Source organism: Mycteria americana, chromosome 3 (assembly GCF_035582795.1).
Source record: "Mycteria americana isolate JAX WOST 10 ecotype Jacksonville Zoo and Gardens chromosome 3, USCA_MyAme_1.0, whole genome shotgun sequence".
Classification (NCBI taxonomy): Eukaryota; Metazoa; Chordata; class Aves; order Ciconiiformes; family Ciconiidae; genus Mycteria; species Mycteria americana.
The window spans coordinates 81,459,516-81,484,344 of NC_134367.1; the positions used below are offsets into that span (position 1 = coordinate 81,459,516).

Consider the following 24,829-nt stretch of genomic DNA (forward strand, 5'->3'; position numbering starts at 1 on the left):
AAATGGGAAGCAACGTGCCACAAGTAATACAAATATAAACAAAAATCTGGTAGTAAGCACACTACCCAGTACAACTTCTTCCCGAGGTAAGTTTTTTTCTGTTATGATTTTGCTCAGCTTCCTCTTTTCCTTCTACCGTTTTTCTTCATCCAATACTTTAAATTTGTCACAGACCCATAAGTCTAGCTCTAAAATGGCCTTTTTATGTTTCAGAATATGTCTCCCATCTGAGGGATGCTTGCTACATTCTTGGTCTGATTTCCCTTCCCTGATGTTGACAAAATAATAAAAATTCATAACACAAAAACACAATCAAGTCACTGAAATACTATAGATGGAAAGGTATAGTGAGAAAATATTTATATATCTCTTAGCATACATATATATACAGTGTGTATATATAGACATACATTACTTTCAACCACTGTTGCAGTTTAAGGTTTTCAAACCAAACAGGGTAGTATTAAGACATTTGGCTATTCCTACGCTTAACAAAGATAAAGAAGGAAAGATTAAGTACAGCAATATATACTTTCCATCATGATGCGATGCTAGCGTGCAGATATATTTTCACTGTATTCATTATTCTTCATCTCACTATAAATATGTAACAACTTAGGGCAGCTTCTTACCTTGTACAAATATGGAAACTACTGTCTTTAAAGATTTACCAGCCAAGATTTTTTTCTTACATTTCTCTCTGCTCTGAGTCACAGTAATGACTATTTTTTCCCCAGCTTCCTTGCAATTCTTATAATTTTTCTTCAGCTCTATACTATTGAATTTTTCATTTCTGAAGTAATCCTGTGCATTATAAACTGAGTTTAAAATGGGAAGACTTTCTAACTGTGCTACTGCATTTAATTTAAAGATGTTTAGAATTATTCTTTGTACTAAAGCAGAAGTCCCAGCCTTCTGGGAGTGAGCTTTACTGGTGCTGCTCTCTTCAGTTCCCTGCATCCTTCTCCTACCTCATGGCCATTACGTCCCCAAACCTAGTTTCTTCCAGTCCTTGTATCTGTCTCCTCTGGACCCTTGCAAGACACTGAAGTTCAAGGAGGTGAGAAGAGAAGACATAATCAGGGCAAAGGAGCTCTGGGAACAACAGTAATCTACATGGCTGTGGATGACTGGAACAGTATGGGGCAGGGGAGGAGGATACTACTAGTGTGAGGGAAATAAGTATGAGAAGGAGGAGAAAGGAAAGAGGTTGTAGGAGGTGGAGAAGTGAAGACTCACAGCTGCAGAGGCAGAGCACCTGTAATGATATAGAGAGATACAAACTAGCTTCAACTGGTGAAATAGGTTTGGAGATGTAAACTGGCCAAGTGGCAGAGGATCAGAGGAGCAGGCTTTAGCCATAGGTTGGTTATTCTGGAGCTCCAGCAAACTGTCAGGAAGCTTGAGGTAGTAGTCATCACAGAGGTTGCCAGTGAGAAAGGGAGAGGAGTAACAAGACAGAAGACAAACTGGAAGCCCTATCTGGTTGCTGCTACTGTTCTTGTCACCAGGGAAGAGGGAGAAGAGACAGTAAGAATGGGCAGAACCACCACCACATTCACACCTCACCTGAAAAGAAGGACCACTGCAGCAGTTTACTAGCCTACAATAGCAAACAATCCATGTACTTATTCTATATATGTACACTGTATGAGCACGTATTCTATGTTCATCTGCAATATTTCACAAAGTGTTAACAAGCACAGAGATTACCTTGCATAATTCAACCTTCAGATAAGGAACAAGTTTTCAACAACTGTACTTACATCTGTACAGAGGCTGCAGATTGAATATCTCAGACAAGGATACAGTCTGATTTTACAACCTAATTACAGTCAGGAAGATTCAAAACATTCCTACTAAAGAAAGATAAACTGTGGCAAGTAATGATTCAGTAGGGTGGTTTATCATCTTCAGCATACCATTACTGGATCAAGGCTTCATCATACTGATAACTGCCACTGCAACAAGGGACTTGCACTCTACTAAACATAAAGTGATGGTTCTGACCACCTACAGTCATTAGAGAAGGGGTGCGGGGTGGGGGGTGTATTTTAGCCAGTATATTTTGGGCAGATTTCAAGATGAGCAACTATAAAGAATTCTACTCTGGCTTCATTGCAATTACTGAAGATTTTGATAAGCAAAACAAGGGTTTCTTGATTCTTGAGAGACAGAATACTTTTACATTAATTTAATAGGCTACAGAGAGAGATTTTCAAAATTAGACAAAAGAGTAAGGCAACCAGCTCTTAGATTCAGCTGATATTTAAATGTTTGAATGTTGCTCTGAACATTTCCCTATAGCGCATTCTAAATTCTGTAGTGTCATGCAGATAATCTTTACAGAAATACTGATTTAGCAGCAGTTTATATGCACATACAAATAATATGACAAGTTTATTTAATTTTCACTCCCAGTCTGTGCTTCTTGATTAATAAGTCACACAGACAGCAATACTTATTATCTTCTGAATATATTTTTACTTTTAGAGTACTAAAATTCTAAAACAAAACAGGAATTACAGACACCCATTAAATGGGTGTTCCACCCCATCATATTCTAAGAGATGTACTTTAGAACAGTCAGTGCAGCCAAATCTTTTCTATGAATATACATATATATGTATTTATAATATTTCCCGCTAAACTGTTCTGGAGGAAGATTCAGAATACTGTTCTATTATACATCAGACAATGTCTGCTGTGAAGAGAACATATTCCAAATGATATAATAAGCTTAATCAAGTACACTGCAGGCTGAGATGAATTTCACACATTGCCAATTCTTGCAAACAATCTCTAGAACAGACCAAAAGGACAATTTAAAATTGAAGTTTTTACATTGCAAATTATATATACTTGCTTACAGCTGCTGCTGTCCAAAACCAGAAACAACAGAATGCCATGCTGTTCACCTATGTTTCTAGAATATACTATGTATTTAATAATTTGCTAACAGTTTTCTCCCACACTTAACCAGAACATATCTTCCTTAGTGTTTTACAAGACCTTCTAAATAGATTTTATTTATTTATTTATTTATTTAAAGAACAAATCTCCTGATTGTCCCCACTTACTGCTGTCCAGGTAGCATCACAAAGCAGTCTTGGAACATGGGAACTGATATGCATGAATCTAAACCAGAAAATGCACTTCAAGAACATATATATTGCAATCACTAATGATCATTCAGTCCACATGACAAGACTACGACTAGTCCAAAGGAAAGCCTTCATAAATTTTGTTGTGTAGGCACTGGATCTTCAGCATCAACTGTTTCACTCCACAGATTTGCTTCTATTGCACCACGCCTCATCATTAGCTAACCTTAGATTCCAATGTTTTTCACACTTTAAACAGGATGTAATTTACACACAGCATTCTGCATATTTTTATAAGTCTATAAAATATTTTAGCATATTATCTTAATGCAAATGCAGAGTTATATTTACTCTAACAGCTTTAGACTATACAACTGTAACAAAATAGTTGATGTATAGTTTTCCTATTGATTTATCTAAAGTATTAATTTTATATAACTGAAAAAATAGAGAACTTGATCTATAATTTTCCCCCAAAATGGTCAATTTTCTTTGCTATACCACATACCTATAGGTTTTTTCCTAAGTGAATATTTGCCCACAGCTTTAAATTTTTTCTTGATTAAATAACCTGAAGCCACTAAGCTGACCAAGCAAAAAGAAAAGCCAGAACTTTAAGCCTATATGCGTTACAAATAGTACTGAAATAGTTAGCACAATTTTAAGTGTTTTACCAGATCACATCTCTCAGGAAAACCCACAGAGAGTTATACAAAAGTAGTAATAAGGAACTGTTTTAAACCCACAGAAGCAAGGACTTTCCAACTGGGAATGAAGAACCATACTCAACCAAACCTAAGGCAGTAGGCATTCCAGCATGTACGGTATCATAAGACCTTTGAACATTGAAATCAATCTTCCAAGTAAAAAAAAAAGAGCAAGGATGAGGGGTTTTAAGTCATCGAGTCTATTCCAGTACTGAGCAATTATTTTTTTTGTTTGCTGTTTCTGAAGTTTCAGAATAAATCAGATTACTTCAGATTCAACTTTAGAGGAGAACAGTTACATAAGGAAAAGTTCCTGCTGAACTACAGTATTACAGTGTGGCACAAGTAAGGCAAAGGGTAATATACACTTCCCTAATAGCAAGTTTGTTCAGTCATTCTCACTGCTCCCTGCTTTCCACTGGAGAACAAATGAGATCTGGGTGCCTTTATCACACAGAGTTATGACCTTGTCCATCCTCCCCAACATATAAAAGCCTCCAATTTCTTTGTTGATGGAGTTGTAGTGGTACTACAAACAAAATTCAATAAAATATATACCTTATTTTGGCAGATCTGATGGACTGATCTAGTATGAACTTCTGGTATCACTGCTGTGCTGCAGCCTGCATTGAGGTCAAAAACTTCCAATGCTCGGTTGCTGCCAGCTGTAAGTACAATATCTGTACAGTTCTCTGTGTTAAAGTTAAACTTATCTACAGGGAAAAAAAGCATATATATAGACAAAATGACAGGTAAATAGATATCGGGACTCTGTTGTATTTAGTGCAGTATGAGCAGCACCAAAAATCTTACAGTCTTAAAAAATGTATGTCCAAGGCTGAAGTTCAATATCACAAAAAAATACAGCATTTTTACTCTAATAGAAAAAGAGTAGTAAAGAATCAAATGCTAATTACTTTAACTAAAGTTATTTCCATGTCATGAAGTCCAAAGAACTATAAAGAAAATAAGAAATACAAAGGATACAAGAGTAGAAATCATTTACTGCTGAAAGGCTGGTAATCTCCACTGTTGAAGCCATGGGAAATTTCTGTACCAATTTGCAAACACTTCTCTGTTTGTATCTGCAAAAAACATCAAATGAATGCTGGTGTTAATGAAATAAGTTATGATTTGTGGCCACCAGTAAACTCCCATTGGAATCACAAAACAAACCAAAATGCTTTCTTTCATTATTAAAAATTAAAGCCACAGACCTTTTGACTTGTTGCTGAACTCTATTAAAAAAAATGGTAAAAAAAATTATTTGGATGAAAAGAAACATGATATTTGTATACCTAAGATAGATCTTCCATCAACACAAAACATTAAAATAATCCTGTATGTGTATTGAAAACGTTGAAGAGAAAAAAAATCTGCCAGGTACCTATGATCAAAAACCAGAAATACCACCAGTTTCAGTATAGCATTTCATGTGCTGATTACAGGGGCAATAAGAAAAAGATGAGGAGAAAACAGTGAGGAAAGAATAATTTCCACTCGGGAACAGAATAAGGGGCTGATCACACACTATCAAAGAAATCTGGCTTCCCAACATAGACTGGACTCCTCAAGGTCCTATGTGATATCTGCCAGCTCCATGCAGATGTTGCAGACATGCCAAGCCCTCTAAAATGGCTTCAGACTTATTTATATCACACAACGCAGAACCGTGTTGTGATTCAGTCTGATTAGATCTTTCTGTTTACTGAAATGTATCAGCACAGACAACATGGATCTGATCTGAAATCTACCAAAGTCAACAGAAAACATTCGTCCATGGATATGGATATGTTGGGCAAGAAGAGTGTGATTTCCATAGAAGTCGTCACCTAAGGAATATAGAGTTGTTAAGAACTGTACTGGGTCTGGTTGGGGTGGAGTTAATTTTCTTCATAGTAGCTTGTATGGTGCTGTTTTACATTTGTGACCAAACAGTGTTGATAACACACCAGGGTTTTAGCTATTGCTGAACAGTGTCTGCACAGCGTTAAGATATTCTGTGTTTCTCACTGTGTCCCCAGAGTGAGTAGGGTGGGGGAGGGCAAGAGGTCAGATGTCGACATACCCACGACCACTTACCTGAATTATCCAGAGAGATATTCCATAACTTCTAATGCCAAGCTCAGCAATAAAACTAGGGGGAGGAGTTTTTTTTAAAGTAGCCATTGCTCAGAGACTCACTGGGCATTGGTCTGCTGGTGGGAGCTACTGAGCGATTACTTTTGCATCACTTGGGTTTTTTTTCTTTTTTTCTTCACTTATTAAACAGTCTTTCTCTCATCCCACGAGTTTTCCTCACCTTTGCCCTTCCAGTTCTCACCCCCATCCCACTGGGGCACCCCACTGGGTGAGTGAGCAACTGGGTGGGGGCTTAGCTGCCAGCGAACGCCAACACACTGCAATAACTCAAAATCTCTACATTGTATTCTAAATACAGACACTTCTATGCAGCCAAATAATTCCAATGTAACTGTAAGTATTATACTTCCATTTTAGCATGTGTCTAATGACGATACAAAAGTCCATGTGTGACACACTTGTAGGAATAATTACTGTTTCTTTCCAACAATGCTAAAAGTTTGCAAAACTGAGATCATTCGACAAAGGCAACATGTTTATCAGCTGGATCAGTTCAAAAGAAAAATGGTTAATGATTTCCTTTTGCCTTTTTTTGTCACCCTCAAACAATGATCTGCTGAGATTTTCTAGGTAGACATTAGAGCTACTTCAGCAGCGATGGTGAAGCAGAAGGTAAAATACAGTGTTTTGCAATTTAATCCAAGAACATTCTGTGGTTTCCAGAAGTATTTTATTCAAGTAAACTACAAAAATAAACTGCTGTAGACTGCAGGAACAACTGATTTATCTCCTTTTTTTGGGTAAAGATATGCAAGCTAACTAAATAAGATGACTGAGATAATAGGAACAATCTAATGAAGGAAGCATGAAGCTTCCTCTGGTCTAATTTACCCTGCTTAAAGAGGCTTACTGAAACAGATTGCTCCCAAATGTAAGAACAATTGTTTTGAGTTAGCTGAAGCGTCTCTCTTCTGCAGAGCAGTCTGCTACATAGATAAACACCTCACAGGGTGTTTCACAGACAGAATTTCACCTAGAAAGCAAATCTTCAATCAACACAGTAAACTGAGATTCATTAAATACAAGTTAGGACGAAACGAACCTAAGTAACAGAGGAAAAAGACTAGAACAAGAGTACCCATTAGCAAAAAAAGAGGAATTTTAGTATATTTAAGACCTTATATTTTTTGGATACAATGCATTTGCCACATGTCCTATACAAATTCAATTCAAAGTGCAAGTCAACTAAAATTCAGCCAGGCATTGTGGACACTCTGAGCTGGACACTGTACATTAGTTCTTGCCTCTTAGAGATTAAAGTTTATGTAACAATTTGGGTTACCTTTTTATTGCTTTAATAATACCTCCATAAACTAAGAATTAACAGGCAACACAGAAGGTAGGTGATCAGATTGTGGAAGAAAGCTATTATATAATTCAAACAGACACAAGACAAAAGCTTAAATGCCACTCACTTGTAATATATAAGAACAGAATTTGAGAATAAAAATGTATGTTGAAATGGAAGCAAAAGTGCACAATCTACATTTTAAGTTAAAATAATTTCCTGTTTGCTATAGAAAAGATTGTTATATATCTTACAAAGAGCTTGTTGAGGAATTAATCAGAGGAATTAATCCGGTAAAGGTCAGAAGGTGTTGTAATGCTTATCAAGATAAAGGTGTGAAGAGCACACAAAGAAAAAGCTTTTTAGATTGTTGAAAGATATTACAACTTATCAGTAAGAAGGCGCATTTAACAAAATAACTGTGCTTTTGTCTGCAGAAAATCAACAGATTTCCATGAACAGTAACAAGGGTTACTTTGTAAATAAAAAAAGAAGATAATAACAAATAAGATAAATCTTCAAAAGGAAAGAAAAAAGAATTTTATTTTCCCATCAGAAGCAAGTTCTGAAAATAAAATTATATACAACTAGAATAAGAATTCCATCTTAGATCTGGCCACTTTCCATAGATAAATTTGACAGTCTGCCATTAGCAAAGCTAATTCCTTTGTTGCAGGGTTTCCAATATGAACGCACTGTCACAGACAGTTGTGAAGTTGTTTTCAGCTATTACAAAACACTACAAGCCCTAGAAAATGCTGCACAGATGAAGGAGTGTGAAGTGAATATAGGCAAAATTCCATCTCACAAGTCAACTGGAGAGACTATTGTAGCATAAACGTGCCCTAAAAATTGTCTAAATTAGAGCAACACCTCCTCAAGCCACAGAAAAGCTTGTGATGGAGGCAAAAAAATGGATGACAGTATCTTCTCACTATATTTTTTCCAGGTCTCCAATTCTATGCGCAGCACATAATGTCAGCTGACAATCCTATAGATCAGGTATCCAAATAAAATCACATTTGTGTTGATATACTCAAAACTACAATTCTGTCATCCTTTAATGCCTTCAGTCATTGGAATTCTGACAACAGTGTAAATGACTAATCTTTGTAATCTCTTATATCCCGCATACTTTGGGGATGTAATAATTTTTGTGGAATATATTTACAGTATATAGTTATCTTCAGGAGACTAGTATATCTTCAGAAATAAAATATAAAACCAGATGCTAAGATACAAACACTTCCTGCAATGATTGCAGAGACTGATGTGTCTACTTTCCAGCAGATTTGAAGTCCTTTTCAAAAGCATTTTTCAGGAGACCCAGATAAAGTAGAAACATTTTGATGACAGACAGAAAACTTCAATGTATGGAAGTATGTTACTATCCTAAAACCAGAAGACAAATAGGCACCTAAGAAAAACCTCCCAAAAACCCAAAAAAACCAGCTCGATGCAGATCTGACATTTAAAACTTTAAGGAAAATGGCTGCACATGACAAAGTCAAAACTAAGTGACAGATGACAAACATCATCAGTATAACAGATCATAAGGTTTCAGGCTATTAAAAACATTTTTATATGCACTGTAAAAATTAATCTTCAAATAGTAGTCCCATTATACATTTCCAGACACAGCCTTGAGTTCAGTAAAATAAGAAATCAGTTACATGAAAAGGAAAAGAATCACTTCATCTTCTGGAATGCTTAGAATTCATTGTAACTGAAAAATATTCTCTCTTATACTACAGAAGAGGGTGGATGTCATTCACTGACCCTATGTAATGAATCTTAGACATAAGAAAAGATAAGCACGGGAAAATTTAAAGCATTTAGAGACGGTTGCTGTTAGAATGTTGCTAGAATTCATTTTATAACTTAAGTACTTCTCATCTAGTTTCCATTTTGTTCCTGACAAAAAACAAAGAGTGTTTAAGTTCTTTGATCTGATGGCTAAAGCTCAAAGGAACCAAGCTTAGAATATTCTTATTATCGTACTGCTGAATCAGGTCTGTGCAGCCCATTTACTTAAGAAGTTTAAACTGGCTTAAAGTGGTTTGCATGAAAATAAGTATCCTGTTAAACATTAACTTTCCAGAAATACCTGAAATGAATACTCTTCTATGTATCATTAGCATGCTAAATTTTAAACTCACTTACCATGGCCTTTGCTTTACCATCTATAATATGCACTGGTATAGTTTCCCATTTCATCAGAGTAGATATTTTATCATTACTTCCCTTACTGTATGTATGATTACTACGACCAGTTGCTAAACATAATGTCTTTAAAAGACATTTTTTCTGTTACTGCAACACAATTTTCACCTTTTTAAACTCCTTTCAAATTGCTCATGCTGATCTTCAAAACAACACATAAAACAATAAAAATGAGGTAACGACCCATAGATGTTTTGTTCTGCTCAAATTCTTATGTGACTTAAAAGTAATTAAGAATTTAAAAAAAATAAACGGAGAAGCAAATAGTTACACTTCATATCAGCATGCACAACTGCTGATGAGAGTGGAAATTCAATAGTAATTTTGGAGAAGGTAAAGAAATTTGCTCAGGTTGTGAATCATTTTGAGATTAATCATAGAAGCAGAAGTCAGGAGATCTGTATTCTATTCCCAAAGCTACAATAAATCTCCTCTATGGCATTTGTAAATAAGGATATATTTAAATAAGCCAATAAGGAATATAACATTCTTTTTCTTATTTCCACTTCTCAGTTTCACCTTTAAAACTGAACCAATATTTAACCATTTAATTAAGTTGTTGTGATGCTTAGTTAATTAATATTTATGGGGAGTTCTTTGAAAACTCTGCACAGAGAAACAGTGATAAGATTTGTCATTGTACTGTCTTCACCTCTGAAATACAGTAGCAATCTATTGGTTAGCCAGACTGCATTGCCATGCCCTTCTAATTAAGGGTATAAAGCATGCTTTGGGGTTAGATCTAGCTGCTTCTTGAATCAGTTCCATTCAAGCATTCTTCCAAATTTGACTCAGAAGGCAGAATGAGAGTGTTGTGAGAAACAAAAGGAATGATGCAGTATTCCATAAAAGAAAGAAATGCTGGGAAATGAACTGGAGGGAATTAACAAGATAACATCAAAGCAAACTAACCTTTAATACTTTTTTTTATAGATATAGATTACCAGGCCTCAGACTGGTCTGTGGATTTGTTGTAATGTCTACAATTGTGCGTTTGGTCTTTTGGCATTACACTAATATCCCAGAGAGTCTAATTGCGTATTTTTGAGTTACTGTTAATGCATCAAGAAGCACTGACAGCATGGTAATAACAAAATTCTGCTGTAAGCACAACCCCACATACATACTTTAATAGCTTTAAGCCAGGATTGTATATGCTTCTAACAAAGCAATTGGAGCAACACGGAACACAGGTGATGTTCAGTGCCCAAGTCCTTGCAAAACTGCTTCAGTGGATTCTACAATTCCATCAAGTTCCATAGTACCTTTAGTTTCTGAACTAACTAGCTTGAAGGTAGTTCAGACCAGTCTTCCACAACAGTAACTGCAGTATTGATTTTCGTCAGGTTACTGGATACTTTCCTCTAGGAGGCATGCGTATTTATTAAAAAAAAGAGGAGAAATCTAGAGCCAGTACATTATATACTACAATAAAAGTTCCTTATTAAAGCTTAAGGCCCCACAAGTAGAAGGAAAAAATATTTTTAACTATATCTTAAAACTGAAAATAATCAGAAGAGGGAAGGATCTAAAAGATCAGAATATCATTTTCCATCTTCTTTTTCTAAGTTCCTCCATGATTGCATGTATAAATTTTAAGAGTTAAGAATGGTATGAGAGAAGCAGTTGCCTACCTCAGTTTCCCAATATTACTTGTTTATGCTATGAATAGATTTCAAGCAAAAGTGGGAACCAGAATCACTTTTCCTGCCTTCCAGGTTCCTCCTGTACTATTACACTTTGCTACAGGGTAAGCACTTCAGAACATGAGACCTCTGTGGAACCAGTTATGAGAAAGAAAGTCAAGGGGAAAAAAAATCCTTTCAAAAGAAGTTTTTTCTATATTTCAGTATTTTTTTTTCATTTTATTCTATTAATTAGTTTTACCCTCCTAATGTAACGTATATAATATAAAATCAAAGCAGGAAATTCTGTATTCCTTTATATTTAGTTTTCCAGTCTATTTGCTATATTCCCAGTCCAAATAGAGTATATGACTAAAATAATGTGAATAAGAGCCACAGCAACACCCTCCATTAAGGATTTTGACCAAAAATGGAAGGTAAGGAATCACAAATGACAGTAGACTAACTGTAAAACCAAGCAGGTGACTGAAAACCACAATTAATTAACCATTTTGAAGAATTTATAAACAGAACTTAGATCATAATCCATTAGCTATTTTCCAAATAAGAAGGAATTTCTGTTCCTAGAAAAGTGTATTTTAAAAGAGTGATGTAATTTGGCATTTTTTCTCCTTTTGTTTCCTGTATGACTGTTTAAAGTTTCAGTGAAGTTCCACCTACCAGGTTCATGCCTCAATCCAGGAAAGCACTCCTATTCAAAAACATATTTAAGCTGGTGCTTAGTATGTTTTTCTGTGCAGTGGCAAATCTACCAAGCAAATAGTCCAGTTTCTCCCATCTAAGGATGCAGCCCAATACTGTTTAATATCATGAACAGATAGGACGCACCATTCACAATATCAACTGATAGATTTCAGTGCTGTAACCTTAATTCTGTTTGCCCTTCCACTCAAAATATAAAGTCATAATATCAGACAAAGAAAAATATCTCTTCAAGGTTTTTATAAATGCTATTGTGTCTAAACCTATACATATATACATGCATATATATATGTAACATAATAAACTCTTATATACACAAATACTGCTGAAAACCAGCAAAAGCAAATGAAGAGCAGAGAAACTTAGAAAAGGATATAAGGACAGTTTTAGCTCTTATTATAAACTAAAAGAACAGAAAAGGTATATCAGACATTTAATAAAATAATTTATTCCAAGTCAGAAAGAAGGATGCCTACAATGAAGAAACACAGGGACAAAATAGGATAAGTAATTAGATACAATATAACAGTTGGAAAGTCAGTAAAAATTATGAAAGTGCTGTACTTCCATTTGACAGAGAAGGAAGAAAACAGTCGCAGCATGTTGGAGTCTCAGAAGGAAAAAGTATATAGAAATATTCCCAAAAGAGAAAGATTTGCAATAGCTTCTCAAACATAACTTAAGACATTAATGCACACTAAGATGTAAACAGGCAGAAGGTAAAGCTCAGAAGGTCCCAAATGGTAACAGTAATAGTAAAACTGTGTTTGCACCAGATAAGGTATGCACTATAAAAAATTATTTGACATTTCAATTTTTTTTCTATTATGGGAGAACAAAGATATTTTTACAATTAGCTTTTACTATTTGTTCAATTTTTTTCTTCTGTAATATTCTTGCCCTCCACCCCACCCCACCCCACCTCACCACCCAAAACATCCCAGATCAAACAGTACAAGTACTTTCACTGGTCCGTTAATGAGAAATTTTACTCACCGTTTGAGGTCATCCTTGGTTGTGTCTAGATGGAAACTTAATAGATGAAATTCAGCTCCACAACACAGCAATATAAATGTATCTATAAAATAAAACTGTGCAAAGCGTACAGTCTTATGGAACTTCTCTTTGCCCTGAAATGCAAAATAAATTATCAAGAATGGATTCTAAGATACTGAATATTTTTTTCTGAGATTCCTGGTGTTAAGGCATAGTCTCCCTATTATCCTGACCATATGCCAGGAGGTTAACCTGCTATGTAGTGGCCCTTCCTATTTTTGATGTCTATTAATCTCAAAATAAAGTTTTCGTTCTACTTAAATTAGTTAGCAGATAATAGATAATAGATAATAGTATCTGCAGTCAATTGAATATAATACAATCTAGCTTCATACTCTAAACTTCCATTTGTATTGGGGAATAGACTATAGAGTCAAGCAGAGCTGAGTCAATGAAAATAGAATATACAGAGCAGACAATAAAACCAAAACTTCCAGACATGCCCACTAGTTTTGTCTACCAAGATTGGTTTTTTTCTTTTCATAAATTGTCATGATAAAAGCCTAATTTGAAGTCAATGGAGACCACCCAGATCATAGCATCAGTTTGAATCACCACCACTCAGTAGCTCTGAAAATCAGGCTCTATGTTCCTTCTACAGAGCTGTTAAAATGGAAGCAGATGAAAGTGCAAAAGAATGTCCTCTGCGAACCAAACTGACAGGAGTTTCTAATTACCAGAATTAGGGCAGGTTCATTATTGCAGACTGACCAGACCCTTAAAGTTCTGTCTTCTGATGCAGAAACTAACCACTTCTTGTCATGACTCCAGCCAACAGAGTTAACTGCACCGTCATGACCTAATAAAAATAATAATGGAAATATCATGAAGCTCATTTCTTGCATTTATACATTTCTCCAGAGTTAATTGTATTGTTTTAATATAATTATACACAATATTAAAATATTTTTTAAATAAAGGCTTCAAATGTTTGGATTAAAACTGGTAACAGTAAACCAGCTATTGATTTTTTCTTCTACCAAAAACCATGGAAAAATGTCTCTTATTAATAATCAAGATTCACAAAACTAAATAAGGTCAGAGAAATACCGAATTATTCTACCTGAAATCTCATATGCATTTATATGGCATTGCCTCCATTGCTATAAAAGACCTCGTATGAAAATGTTATAACAAATATAAAAGACATATTTATTGTTTACAGACATTCATATTCGAAAAGAATAAAAACTAGTACCTAAAATTTCTTCAGCTTTCTGCAATTCAGATTTGACTCAACTAGAACTATAAAAGTTCTAAACAAATATATAACAAACAAACAAATAAACTTACTTCAAGTTAACAACAAAAACACATTCACAGATCTTTACTGTCACAGTAATATTAACAAATTCTATCTACACACCAAACTGAATTAGAAGCACAGAAGTGGTTATAAGGTTCTTGTCATTAATAGTGAGTCTTGCTGCTAACAGTTGTATTTCTGATCTTTTTCATTAAATACTGACTGTCTCAGAGTGAAGTGCTGAATTGGATTAAAATTATTCCAAACTGTTGCAAAAAACTCCACAGAAAATAGAAATTTGACCATCAACTCCTAATGTTTCTAGTCAAGCTTCTAAAGTCTGGAAAAGCTGTCTTCTGATGCACAGAGGTCCAAACATCAGTCTGAAAAAGACTAGCCAAAAAGGGGATATTCAGGGAATAATTTAATCTGACTTCATCCTCTTGTTGGTAACAGAGTGAAGAAAAAAACCATCACTGACAATATGGCTACCAAATATTTCAAAGCGCAGCTGGGATGGTTAAGGTCCAGAGCCCTATGACTTGCAATTATACCCAATTGGCTAAATAGGGTGGTCGTCATGAAAGACCACAGCACTCTGCATCTGCTTGTTAGCCAGTATTTGGCTCATGGAGAGGCCCAAAACCTGGCATCTAGCCCACAGTGTTGATGATCATGTGTTATTTTGCTCTGACTAATAAACTGTCCTGAGTGTTTCATCCTAGATTGCTTCGTCTCTGTCCATCCCTATAACAGAGGGTTGGAAGTCCAGCAAAATTGAAGTTACCACACTGGAGCTTGTAAAGACTGGTTTATTTTTTGTCATGGGCCTGCAAGAAATGTACTGGTGCAGAAAGGTTCAGCCCAAAGAAAAATCCTGAATCCCAGGATAGTTACTCTAGCATTGACGGCCTTCAGGATCTGAATCAGGCTTCATATGAACTTAATTTTGAATGCTGAAGTTCAAGTGCTTAGCAACTGATTTTACACAGGTGCAAAGCGCCATATATTCCAGAAGAAGACAATGTAATTGATGGGATGATGCTTTAAAAGGAAAGAAGGCAAGGCTACTGAGATCCAGAAGGATTTTATCACATAAGGCAGTAAAGGAACTCACCACAGCTATGGCGAATAAATACTTATTGTAGAAGTCTCAGCAACAGAACACCTGACTTTGACTTTGTCAAAGGCCAGTGTTTTAAAACACAAAATATAAGCAGTTACAAAAGAATCACCAATCTAATTTATCTACAGATAATGATAATTCTGACTCTAATTTTCTAAAGTTATTGGAAGAGCATTTTCAAGAAACATCCTTGAAATTCAATTTAAGAAAAGATACAAAATTATTCGAAAAGAGAATCTGAGTATTATATTATAATGAAATTTTATATTAAACATGATCTGGAAACCACTTAAGACCTTGCAAATAGTTGCAATACTTTATTTATTCATTAGGCTTTTATTACTGAGCTAGCTGTTTTTGTAAAAACACAATGAACATGCCACTGCAACAGCTTCTGCAGGACTGTCTCATTAGACTGAAAAAAGTAACTGCCTGTTTAAAAATCATAGTTTAAAGTATTATAATCTCCAGTTAATAGCAAAAAGGTTCTACAAAAAACAGACTTTCCAGTTTGGTGTCACACAGTTAAAAACAAGATTAGAAACTTACGAAGAACTTCAAAAGCCAGAAACATCATCCAGAAGCTAAAATTATTAATTTGATCTAAAATTATATTGAAGCTGATCAAAAAGGTCAAGAAAGAAGAAAACATGTCAAACAAAATTAACAAACTTTGGCTCATATTATTCTAATTTTTCCAGATGAAGTCTGATGAATTTCACCTAGCCTTAAAACATTCGAAGTTCTTATGCTGCCCTCTTGTGCACATTTTCTCTTTAGTCAACACAAGTTTTATGTAAAAAAAATTGATTGCTTTACATTACAGGAAGGCTAATCAATTTATCTCAGCAATTAAGATCTTCTGTGATAACATATCTATAAAAAGGCTTACAAACAAGATATTTTAATTCCCAGTTACCAAAGACCTGTAGAATTTTCACCAGCAAACAGCATAAGTACTGGATAAGTACATATGTGAGTACTATACTTATTTTATTCTCAATACAAAGATTTATTTGGGGGCTTTGGTTTTGTAAAACCATTTGGAAGCCTTGAATTATCTGCATTAAAGAAAAAAAAACCAAAACAAAAAAAACCTTACCAGAATATACAAAACAGTTTTCCAAAGTGGTAAGGAACATGAGAAACTTTAGGAAAATCTGAGGTTTGGAAAATTGGAAGAGCCATGCAAAAAGCTTGAGAATCTCTGCACTCCAGGTCCCCCAATCCCAAAGCCCAGTGAAGGAGGTGCCAGCTGGCTTGCAAGAGGCCAGTAAGCTTCAAAACAGGTGTTACTCAGGGTTCCCCAGTCCTGAAGCACATTGAGAAGGATCGCAGCTGGTTTTGAAAAAGACTTTTTCAAAAAGTCCATGATGGCTGTAACTCTTTTAAAGCTGGCCAGTATTACCTGCACTTCACTATAGGACACAGACACCTGAAGAGCTAACACTCTTTGGAATGCAGAACTACTTAAAACTGGAATTGGGCACTTCAGGGAACAAAACTGAATATATTAGGCTTATGGCAAAATTGCTGTTGTTATACCACTCCTCTCTGATGGTGCATTATAAAAATTTGATTTTTGATAATCAGCTATATTCAGATGTTAATGCTGCCTTGAAACTGAATTTTTTTTAACAGAATAGATATCATTGCCATTTCTTGAAAAAGGAAAGTTTTTACATTACCATTGATTGCAGCTCCGAATAAGAGCAATGCATCATGTTTTTTAATGAAAAGAAAATATATTTATTATGACTCTTCAAAACCAAAGGCATCTAAAGTAGAAAATAAATAGGTGATTTCATGATAATCTGAACTGTACAGAAGAACTACATGAATGAAATAAGCACATAACTGATGGTTTGCGTTCCTATTCACCTACAGTACAGTATCTGACAGTTTCACATTTATGTTGCTTTTGAAAAAAACTACATACACAGGTTGCATTCTTATGCTACCTAAAGAACCTGAAGTAGAATGTGGTTTACACTTCTTTTCAGACTGTGCATCATAAAAAAAGACATAGAATAAAGAACGAAAGGTACCAACAACATAAATTAGATAGTAGTGCAAAACCTAAGAAAACCAATAGAACAAAGCCAATTGTTAGAAGAACAATTTAGTAATAAAACAATTTTTTTTTAAAGCAAGACAAAGAACTAGTACTTGACACCTTAACTACTGGCACCAGAAAAAGCTTCTCTGTAGTAGCATGAAGTTTGGTGCAGGTCACTTTACTCTTCTCATCACAATAAATTAGCCTGCTTTTGCAGAGTACTGCAGTATTTTAGGGACCTCTGAATGTTGAAATATCTTATAAAATCATAATATTTAATTTTACTTCATAGAAAGACAAAGCCTTCCATTAATAACGTGTCAAAACCTAAGTACTGTTTTCTTAATGATTTAGAGTAACATGAACTAACGTTTTTCTTTCAAATTTAGAAACCTCTAAATTCTAACCTTTTTTTTTCTGCTTTCAAATATGTCTCCTTAGATTAATATTTTTTCTTGTTAAAATCAATGTTTTCTGTTATTGCCAGTATCGAGCCATTCCTTACATATTATTTAGTACGTAGCAAGTATATGGAGGTATAGGTGCAACAAAGTCAATGAAATTTGTATCTTCCCAAGAGATGAAAGAAAGATAAAACCCAGCTATTACCAGTCCAAAATCAATGAAGCCTGCATAAAAACAAACTCCAGTGAAAAAAAAGTCCAAAAAAGAGTATTTCACAGAATACTCTTTACTTCAAGTAAAACCAGCCTGACTAACTGCTTGATAGCGGTTTACATAAAGAGAAGCTGGATCTGCAATGCAAAAGACAAACTGCAAAGAACAGCTACAGAACACATACTGTACAATGATAATTTATAGCCTCATGGAATAATTTTGCAACATTTATGGTCTACTTCATGTTCAGAGTAGGCCTGCTACCAAAAAAAAAAAGACTTTAAAGTTCTTGAAAATCATTTACATTTTAGCTCCTTCAGATTACTTAAGAAAGATGTGTTAATAATCTGAAGAAACACTGAATTCTTTGGGCACAACTTTGTTAAGCTGCTGTGTACAAAATACTGTAGCAGTACTGTATCATTATTTTTATAGATGCTTGTAACAAATAAGGGAAGGAAATACAGAATTTTGATTTATTTTGGTTAATTGCATTTTTTAGAAATCCTGATCTTCTAAAACAATGTTAAATATATTTCAGATAAATGGGGTCCCTTTGAACAAAATTACTGCTTTTGTTCCATTACTACCTAAGCAACAAAATTATGTCAATAAAACCTCAAAACACTATTCCTGCCTGCAGTTTATGTAACTTGCACTATGAATTTGCCCAAATTAGTTAGCAATATATGAAGAAAATATTTTTTAAAGTTTATGAACTTTCTATTGTGAAAAAAAAGACCTAACTACCCTGCCCATAAGGCATATTTTCATCAATTTCCTCACACAAAGCGGAAAATATCAGTAATGTTACCTCCATTAGTGGCCACAATGCCACAGCTTCTTCCATAAAATACAATGCAAACTACTCAAAAAAATCCAGTTTTCAGAAATCAGTTATCAGAGTTTTTACTTAGAAATAATTGTCTAAAATAACTTAAAATAGTCTACTTTTATACTTGTTAAGGCCTGCTAGTAAATGGCAGTCATCTTCCATTACGAACTTCCACAGTAAATAAGTCCTGCTATATGAATTTTAAGTCATCATGTTTACTGTTATTAAAACTTTAACAGATAGTTCTTATAGAAATTTAGAATTCATTTTTTTAAGGCTCATTTACAATTCCAAGGAATGCACAGATGTTTGCACATGCATACACTTTTGCAGATATGGATTTCTCCATAGGAGTAATCCCTTTTTTTTTTCAGAGTTGCTCTTTAGAAGTCTGGAGCTGCAAACCAAACACATTTTTTGCCAAGTCATCGCAGTCAATTTTTTGGTTAACAATCTATTACAATATATTATTGCAATATACACATGCATTATCATTACAATATATTGGCTTTAGTATTTCTATTTAATTATTGTAATAAACATACACAAAGCAGATTGCAATATATGTCATGATACACTACTATTTACCTCCCAGAAAACTGAGAAATGGGAAAATCTGGTAGGCAGTTTAATTCTAGAACAAAATTAACCAATCAGAGAAATAACTTCTATATCTTGAATCAGCAGTATCCCCTCTCCCCCGTTCTTCTCAAGGTGATGTAAGTGGAATATTTTAATTACTATGCCATTTGGGGTTAAACCCAATTATATATACTATTTCTTTAATAATATTATTCATAAATTTACCTGAAAAAACGTTATATGTATCAGTGAGATTGGAACTGAATATCAGTACAGTCTTGTCAGCCAGGCCGCAAGCCAGCATCTCTCCATCCCCTATAAAGAAGAGTGTCTAATGATTTATATTTGAAGGCAACAAGGACCTAATATGCTGTTTCTTTTAATCATAAAAATCATATATGTCACTACAACAAAACACACACCAGATGTTCTTTTCATATGTTTAACACATAATTTGTATGAACATCATAAATTCATATTGCAGAATTTGGTAGGAATTTGTGCACAATTAATTTCTTGTCCTGACACATTCTCAAATCAGTTATTCATCACAAGGCAGAAATTCACTTTTCACAAAAAAAGTGCTACTAAATTTAAGTGCAGAAATGTTTAGAAGTCATTTAAATCTACTTCCTTACACTAATATTTTTGTATCTTGTTATTAAAGTTACATGACCTTTTCTTATTTATTAGAATAAAAAGCACATATTAGTCATTCTGGATCACTTCTTAAAGACAATAAATTTCCTTCATAAGGTAATCCTAAAAACTATCCAAGTGCAGTCAGATTGTTCCTTTATATTGGTAATCAGCGGGGGCACACAATGACAGGACAGACTCCCTTAATGTCTACCTAATGGTAGTGATTTGTGAAATTTAACTGTTCACTGAAAAGCTTTTCCTGAAAAAATTAAAATAATAAAGAGCAGATATGAACCAATGGGAAAAATAAGGGAGGGTAGAGCAAGAGAAGATAGCAGTGAGAGAAAGTAAGGAAATGAAGTGCAGAATTCAAATCAATGCTACTAGGTTCACTGTGAAAAGTATTTTTAAAAGAGGTACCACCTGAACACCCCCTTCATAAATCTCCTGAGCACCTTTACAAAGGGAGAGGGAATATAAGTCATGCTTGACTTTACCAACATTACCCACTGCTATCCACTGTCCAAGTACCATCCACATTGCAGGTTTAGAATGCTATATTCCACAACACATTTTTCCCAAATTAATCATGGCAATATAAACATATATGAGATGCATATATCCAATGTCTGAGAGTCATCTACTAAAAGTGAATTTTAAATGGGACACATAATGGGGTAGACGTATATGTTGAGACACATTCCAGAATCTTTTTTTCTGGTATCTGTTATTAAATGCATCAGTATATTAAACTGGCAAAGAACTACTTCATAAAAATATTTTTCATTTTATCTGACAAGCAATATTTCAGCTGACTTTTTCTCCAAATACTAGTAATTGCACATACTAAAGTAATGCAGTTAAATATTTTCATCACAAAAATAAAATAAGTAGTCCTGGACAAAATATTCCCAAAAATGCATGCCCCACAAACTCAAAGGTATTGAAGTCTTTGAGCTGAAGGGTGGTGCTTTTCTACAGATTTTCCCCGTGTTTCCTAAAGTTTTGACAGTATGTATTTTCATCATGAGAGCTGATTGGTAAGTATATCAGGTAAGTGATATAAGGTAAGTCACACACACATAATTAACAATACATAAACCTTCTTGTGCATACAGAATGAGAGAAAATTATTTTGCATAGAATTTTGGAGGCTTGTTTAATGGAACATCATCTCAAATCCTGAAGAAAACTGTTTTCTAACAGAGCAAAAGGTCGTAACTTGTAACACCTCCAATACTACAAAAGGATGTTTAATAAACCTAAGAAGGTTTGCATTAACTCATTAATGCAACTTTACAACCTCTTAAGTTTTACTTAAGTTTTCTATTTAATTTTCTTTCTACTATGTTTAAAGATGCACATAAATATTAATTATTGTGATTCATACTTTACAAAGACCACTTGAAAGATTGTTCCAAGTTGCAATTCCAAGTTGCAAATTTGCAACAGAAAATACATTGTAAAGCTAGGAACCATCTGGTCAACACAGACTACAACAGTAACAGAACACCTCTTTACAAGCTTACAATAATATGATTGTTTTAATCCAAGAAAAAAAATCTCTGCAATTTTTGCTAAACCTTGTTTTGTTAAACTGTGGTTGTTTAAGCCTGTGTGCGTGTGTGTGAGAGAGACAAAGACAGAAACAGAGAAAGATGTTCCTTCCTCAGAGTAAGTAAAAGAGGATTTATACTTTAAAAGTATTATCAAAACTATAGTGATGCTTTTCTTTGCTAAGAAAGAACCTTTAATTTTAAGCTCACAATAACATTCCTAGAAATAAGCTCTCTGCAACCGATTTCTTTCAGGAGCCATAAAAATAATTTCTTCCCATTCTCTAGGGAACACTTATGGCTGGAATATGTTTTAGAAAAGTTACTGATTGCATCTAATTGCTTTTATTTATTGAAGATGAAAGTTGCTCTTGTCCCCAAAATATTATAAATATATACATTTTTAAATACTTTGAAAATATTGTGGTTTGCAGAGTGTACATTGACATAATTATATACTTGGTAATACATTTGATTGCTAATCTAAGAAGCAGTTTCTGTATAATAATATTTATATGGATTGAAAATTACTAAACCTATTACAAGACTCACTTCTCCAAACCCGTTAAGAAAAATACCCTTCTTTGGATTATATGCAAGAATTCTTTTTTTTATAATTTAATATATAAAAATGGAATAATCTTTACGTAAGACATAGAAGTATTCTGATTCTTCTGAAACAGAACTTCAGCTTTTAATACACCCTAACGATATTAAGTAAATATCTCAGAAAATAAATTCCTTAGTGAAAGAACTTGTTAGACTACTAATTTTCAAGTTGTAGTGGGAAAGTCATAGAATAAGTACAAAAGGAAACAAGACGTAAAATCAGAGAAGAATTAGAATCCTTTTGCATATGTATTAGCAGCTTGCATGGTTTTGCAAGTTAAAAAATTATGATCTAACAGTACATGGTATTGCCAAAAATTTTGGGGGGAATTTACCTAATAAATCCATGGCCTTAATAAACCATGACACACAAATTTTGTTTTTCTTTCTGCACACTGGCACAACTGTACATTTTATAAAGCCTGTACATACCAGAATACTGAATGCAACGTATTGGGGTTGGTTTACAAGTAACAGATATCTCTTTCTCATATTTGATTGGAGGAGAACTTTCCAATGGATATTCTTTATTTTTACTTTAAAGAAGGAAAAAAGAGAAAGGGGAAAAATATTAAGATATCTAAAACCACTACATTTTCATTTCAGTTATGAAATAAATGTGCTTTGGGAGCTACTCTAAACATTGTTACATAAATATTTCCTGGAAAACTTATGATAAATCCAAGATAAGAGGCAGAATGAATTTTAAATTGTCATACTGAAATTACTCCTATCACCAACTGTTATGAATTCATGAGATCAAGAATTAACATGGACTTTTACATAAAATCAAACTTCTTAAGTTGCATACCTAATAAAAGTATTTTAAAAATGCAAACTCTACCTTGTTGTGACAATAAACAATATGAAAAATATCTCCATATGTAGAAATAAGAATTACATTGATCATCTATTTAACAAGATACTAAAAAAAACCCACCCAAAACTTAAAGTGCTAAGTAGTTTAACCTATCATAAAATAGCGCAAACCAATCTTGAAATTATCTGAAGTGCTCATCTAAAGGCTTGCCTATGTGTGCAAGGATTACAAAAACTTAGTCTTGAGCTATTAAGTGTTTAAGAAAGTTTTTGAAAAAGAGAAAAATGATGGCATTAATCATTCTTTACTTTTATGTTTGTACTACATAGAACAAAGACTCTATATAATACTTAAGAGAAAAAATGAGTGTAATATCCCCATATAACATACCACACCAATTAACAGGAAAGTGCCAGCTCTAAAAAAACTTTTGTTCTTTTTGTCCACAGTGATGATTAATCCACTGGTCAAATTGTACCATTACATATACTCTGTTTAAATCCATTAGAGTAAGCTTGCGTTAGCTTAACATTATTTTAGGGGTGAATGAGGCACATGATCTGAAATCACTAAGTCTCACTGTGCCACATTCAGTTATTTTTCTGCCTAGAGTTGCAGCTTAAGAACATGTTGTGACTATGCCTCCAACCATATTTAGCACCTGTTCTTCTTCCTAGCAACAAAAATCTAAGAAAATAGATGTGTATATTTTCTTTTATATGTAAGACTTACTAAAATGTAATTGATAGTCTGATAATCTGAATCACTTGCTGCAGTCATTTTATAGCAAATTTACAAAGCCTTTTAGTTCCAGTGATACTCCTAACTAAAAAGTTCCAATGAGAGAAGCAGCTACAAACCATATTTCCAATAGAACTGTATTTATCCTCATTTTAATTTGTTCCTCCTCTAATGGAGTTGCTAGATTACCTACCATTTATGACTGGTCTTCCACTTTGATACCTCATTTTTCTTCAGGTTATTATTTGGAGAAAACATGGTCATTCTACAAGAAAGAACACAGACTCTCCTATATGAAACATTAAATGTTGCATGAGAGAAATATTTCAAACAAAAACAATCCTACTTCCTTCTTATGTCTACTAGTGACGTCAGTAGGTAACATAATGTACACATTGATGACAAGATAACTTGCTAATGATCTAATGCTGGACTTTGCACCTAAATTTTGCTTTCTGTGAGTTATTTGTTGGATAATGCATTCTGAAGGTCAAAATCCATTCATATAAAGTTCTCAGACATTTCTTTCTGCAAGCTGAAAAAACAAGAAGAGTTTAATCATGTGAAAGAGACAGGATGTCTAATACAGATTTTGAAAGGAAGTTGAACACTGACCAGAAGCTGTGAAAACTTTGTTTTACAAGAATTTTAAAATTATTTTGTTTGATAACATCATATCTCTTTTTCACGGGTGATTAATTTCACAGTCATGAGACTATATGGCTCTATTATGTGACAAAATATCACACACCAATAAAACAGACAAAAATAGTAATGTATCTACTCACTGTGGTGCTGCTGTATAACCTGATGACTTAATTTTTTTATGGAAAACCAATGGCTGATCTTTCAGTGTGCTTTTCACTCCTATAGAAAAATAATTTAATTTTCATTAAAATGTTTTTTTAACATTGTATATTTACGGTCAAGGTAAATACTTAGTTAAACTAGCACAGTAGAAATATTTGATGTCTCCTTATGTTACAAAACACATTTATGACCAATCACTCTAAAATGATGATTACTGAGAAAAGGAAAGAAATATGAACTGTTACGCTGCATAACAACCCTCTTCCAATAATATCAATGAGTAGGAACTTCTTTAAACTCTGAATTAACACATAAAT

General features: G+C 33.9%; 1 protein-coding gene across 1 annotated transcript in view; it reads right to left on the reverse strand.

Moving 5' to 3' along the window:
* The window catches only part of WDR27 (WD repeat domain 27), a 155,547-nt gene that overhangs the window by 113,938 nt on the left and 16,780 nt on the right, over positions 1-24,829 (reverse strand). The window contains exons 13-20 of the mRNA XM_075497174.1: positions 24,491-24,569; positions 23,896-23,967; positions 22,574-22,677; positions 19,560-19,649; positions 13,546-13,667; positions 12,809-12,942; positions 4,799-4,896; positions 4,370-4,491 (exon numbers count right to left, since the gene is read on the reverse strand). Of these exons, the coding sequence (XP_075353289.1) occupies positions 4,370-4,491; positions 4,799-4,896; positions 12,809-12,942; positions 13,546-13,667; positions 19,560-19,649; positions 22,574-22,677; positions 23,896-23,967; positions 24,491-24,569 (821 nt within the window). The remainder of the gene's footprint in view (positions 1-4,369; positions 4,492-4,798; positions 4,897-12,808; positions 12,943-13,545; positions 13,668-19,559; positions 19,650-22,573; positions 22,678-23,895; positions 23,968-24,490; positions 24,570-24,829) is intronic.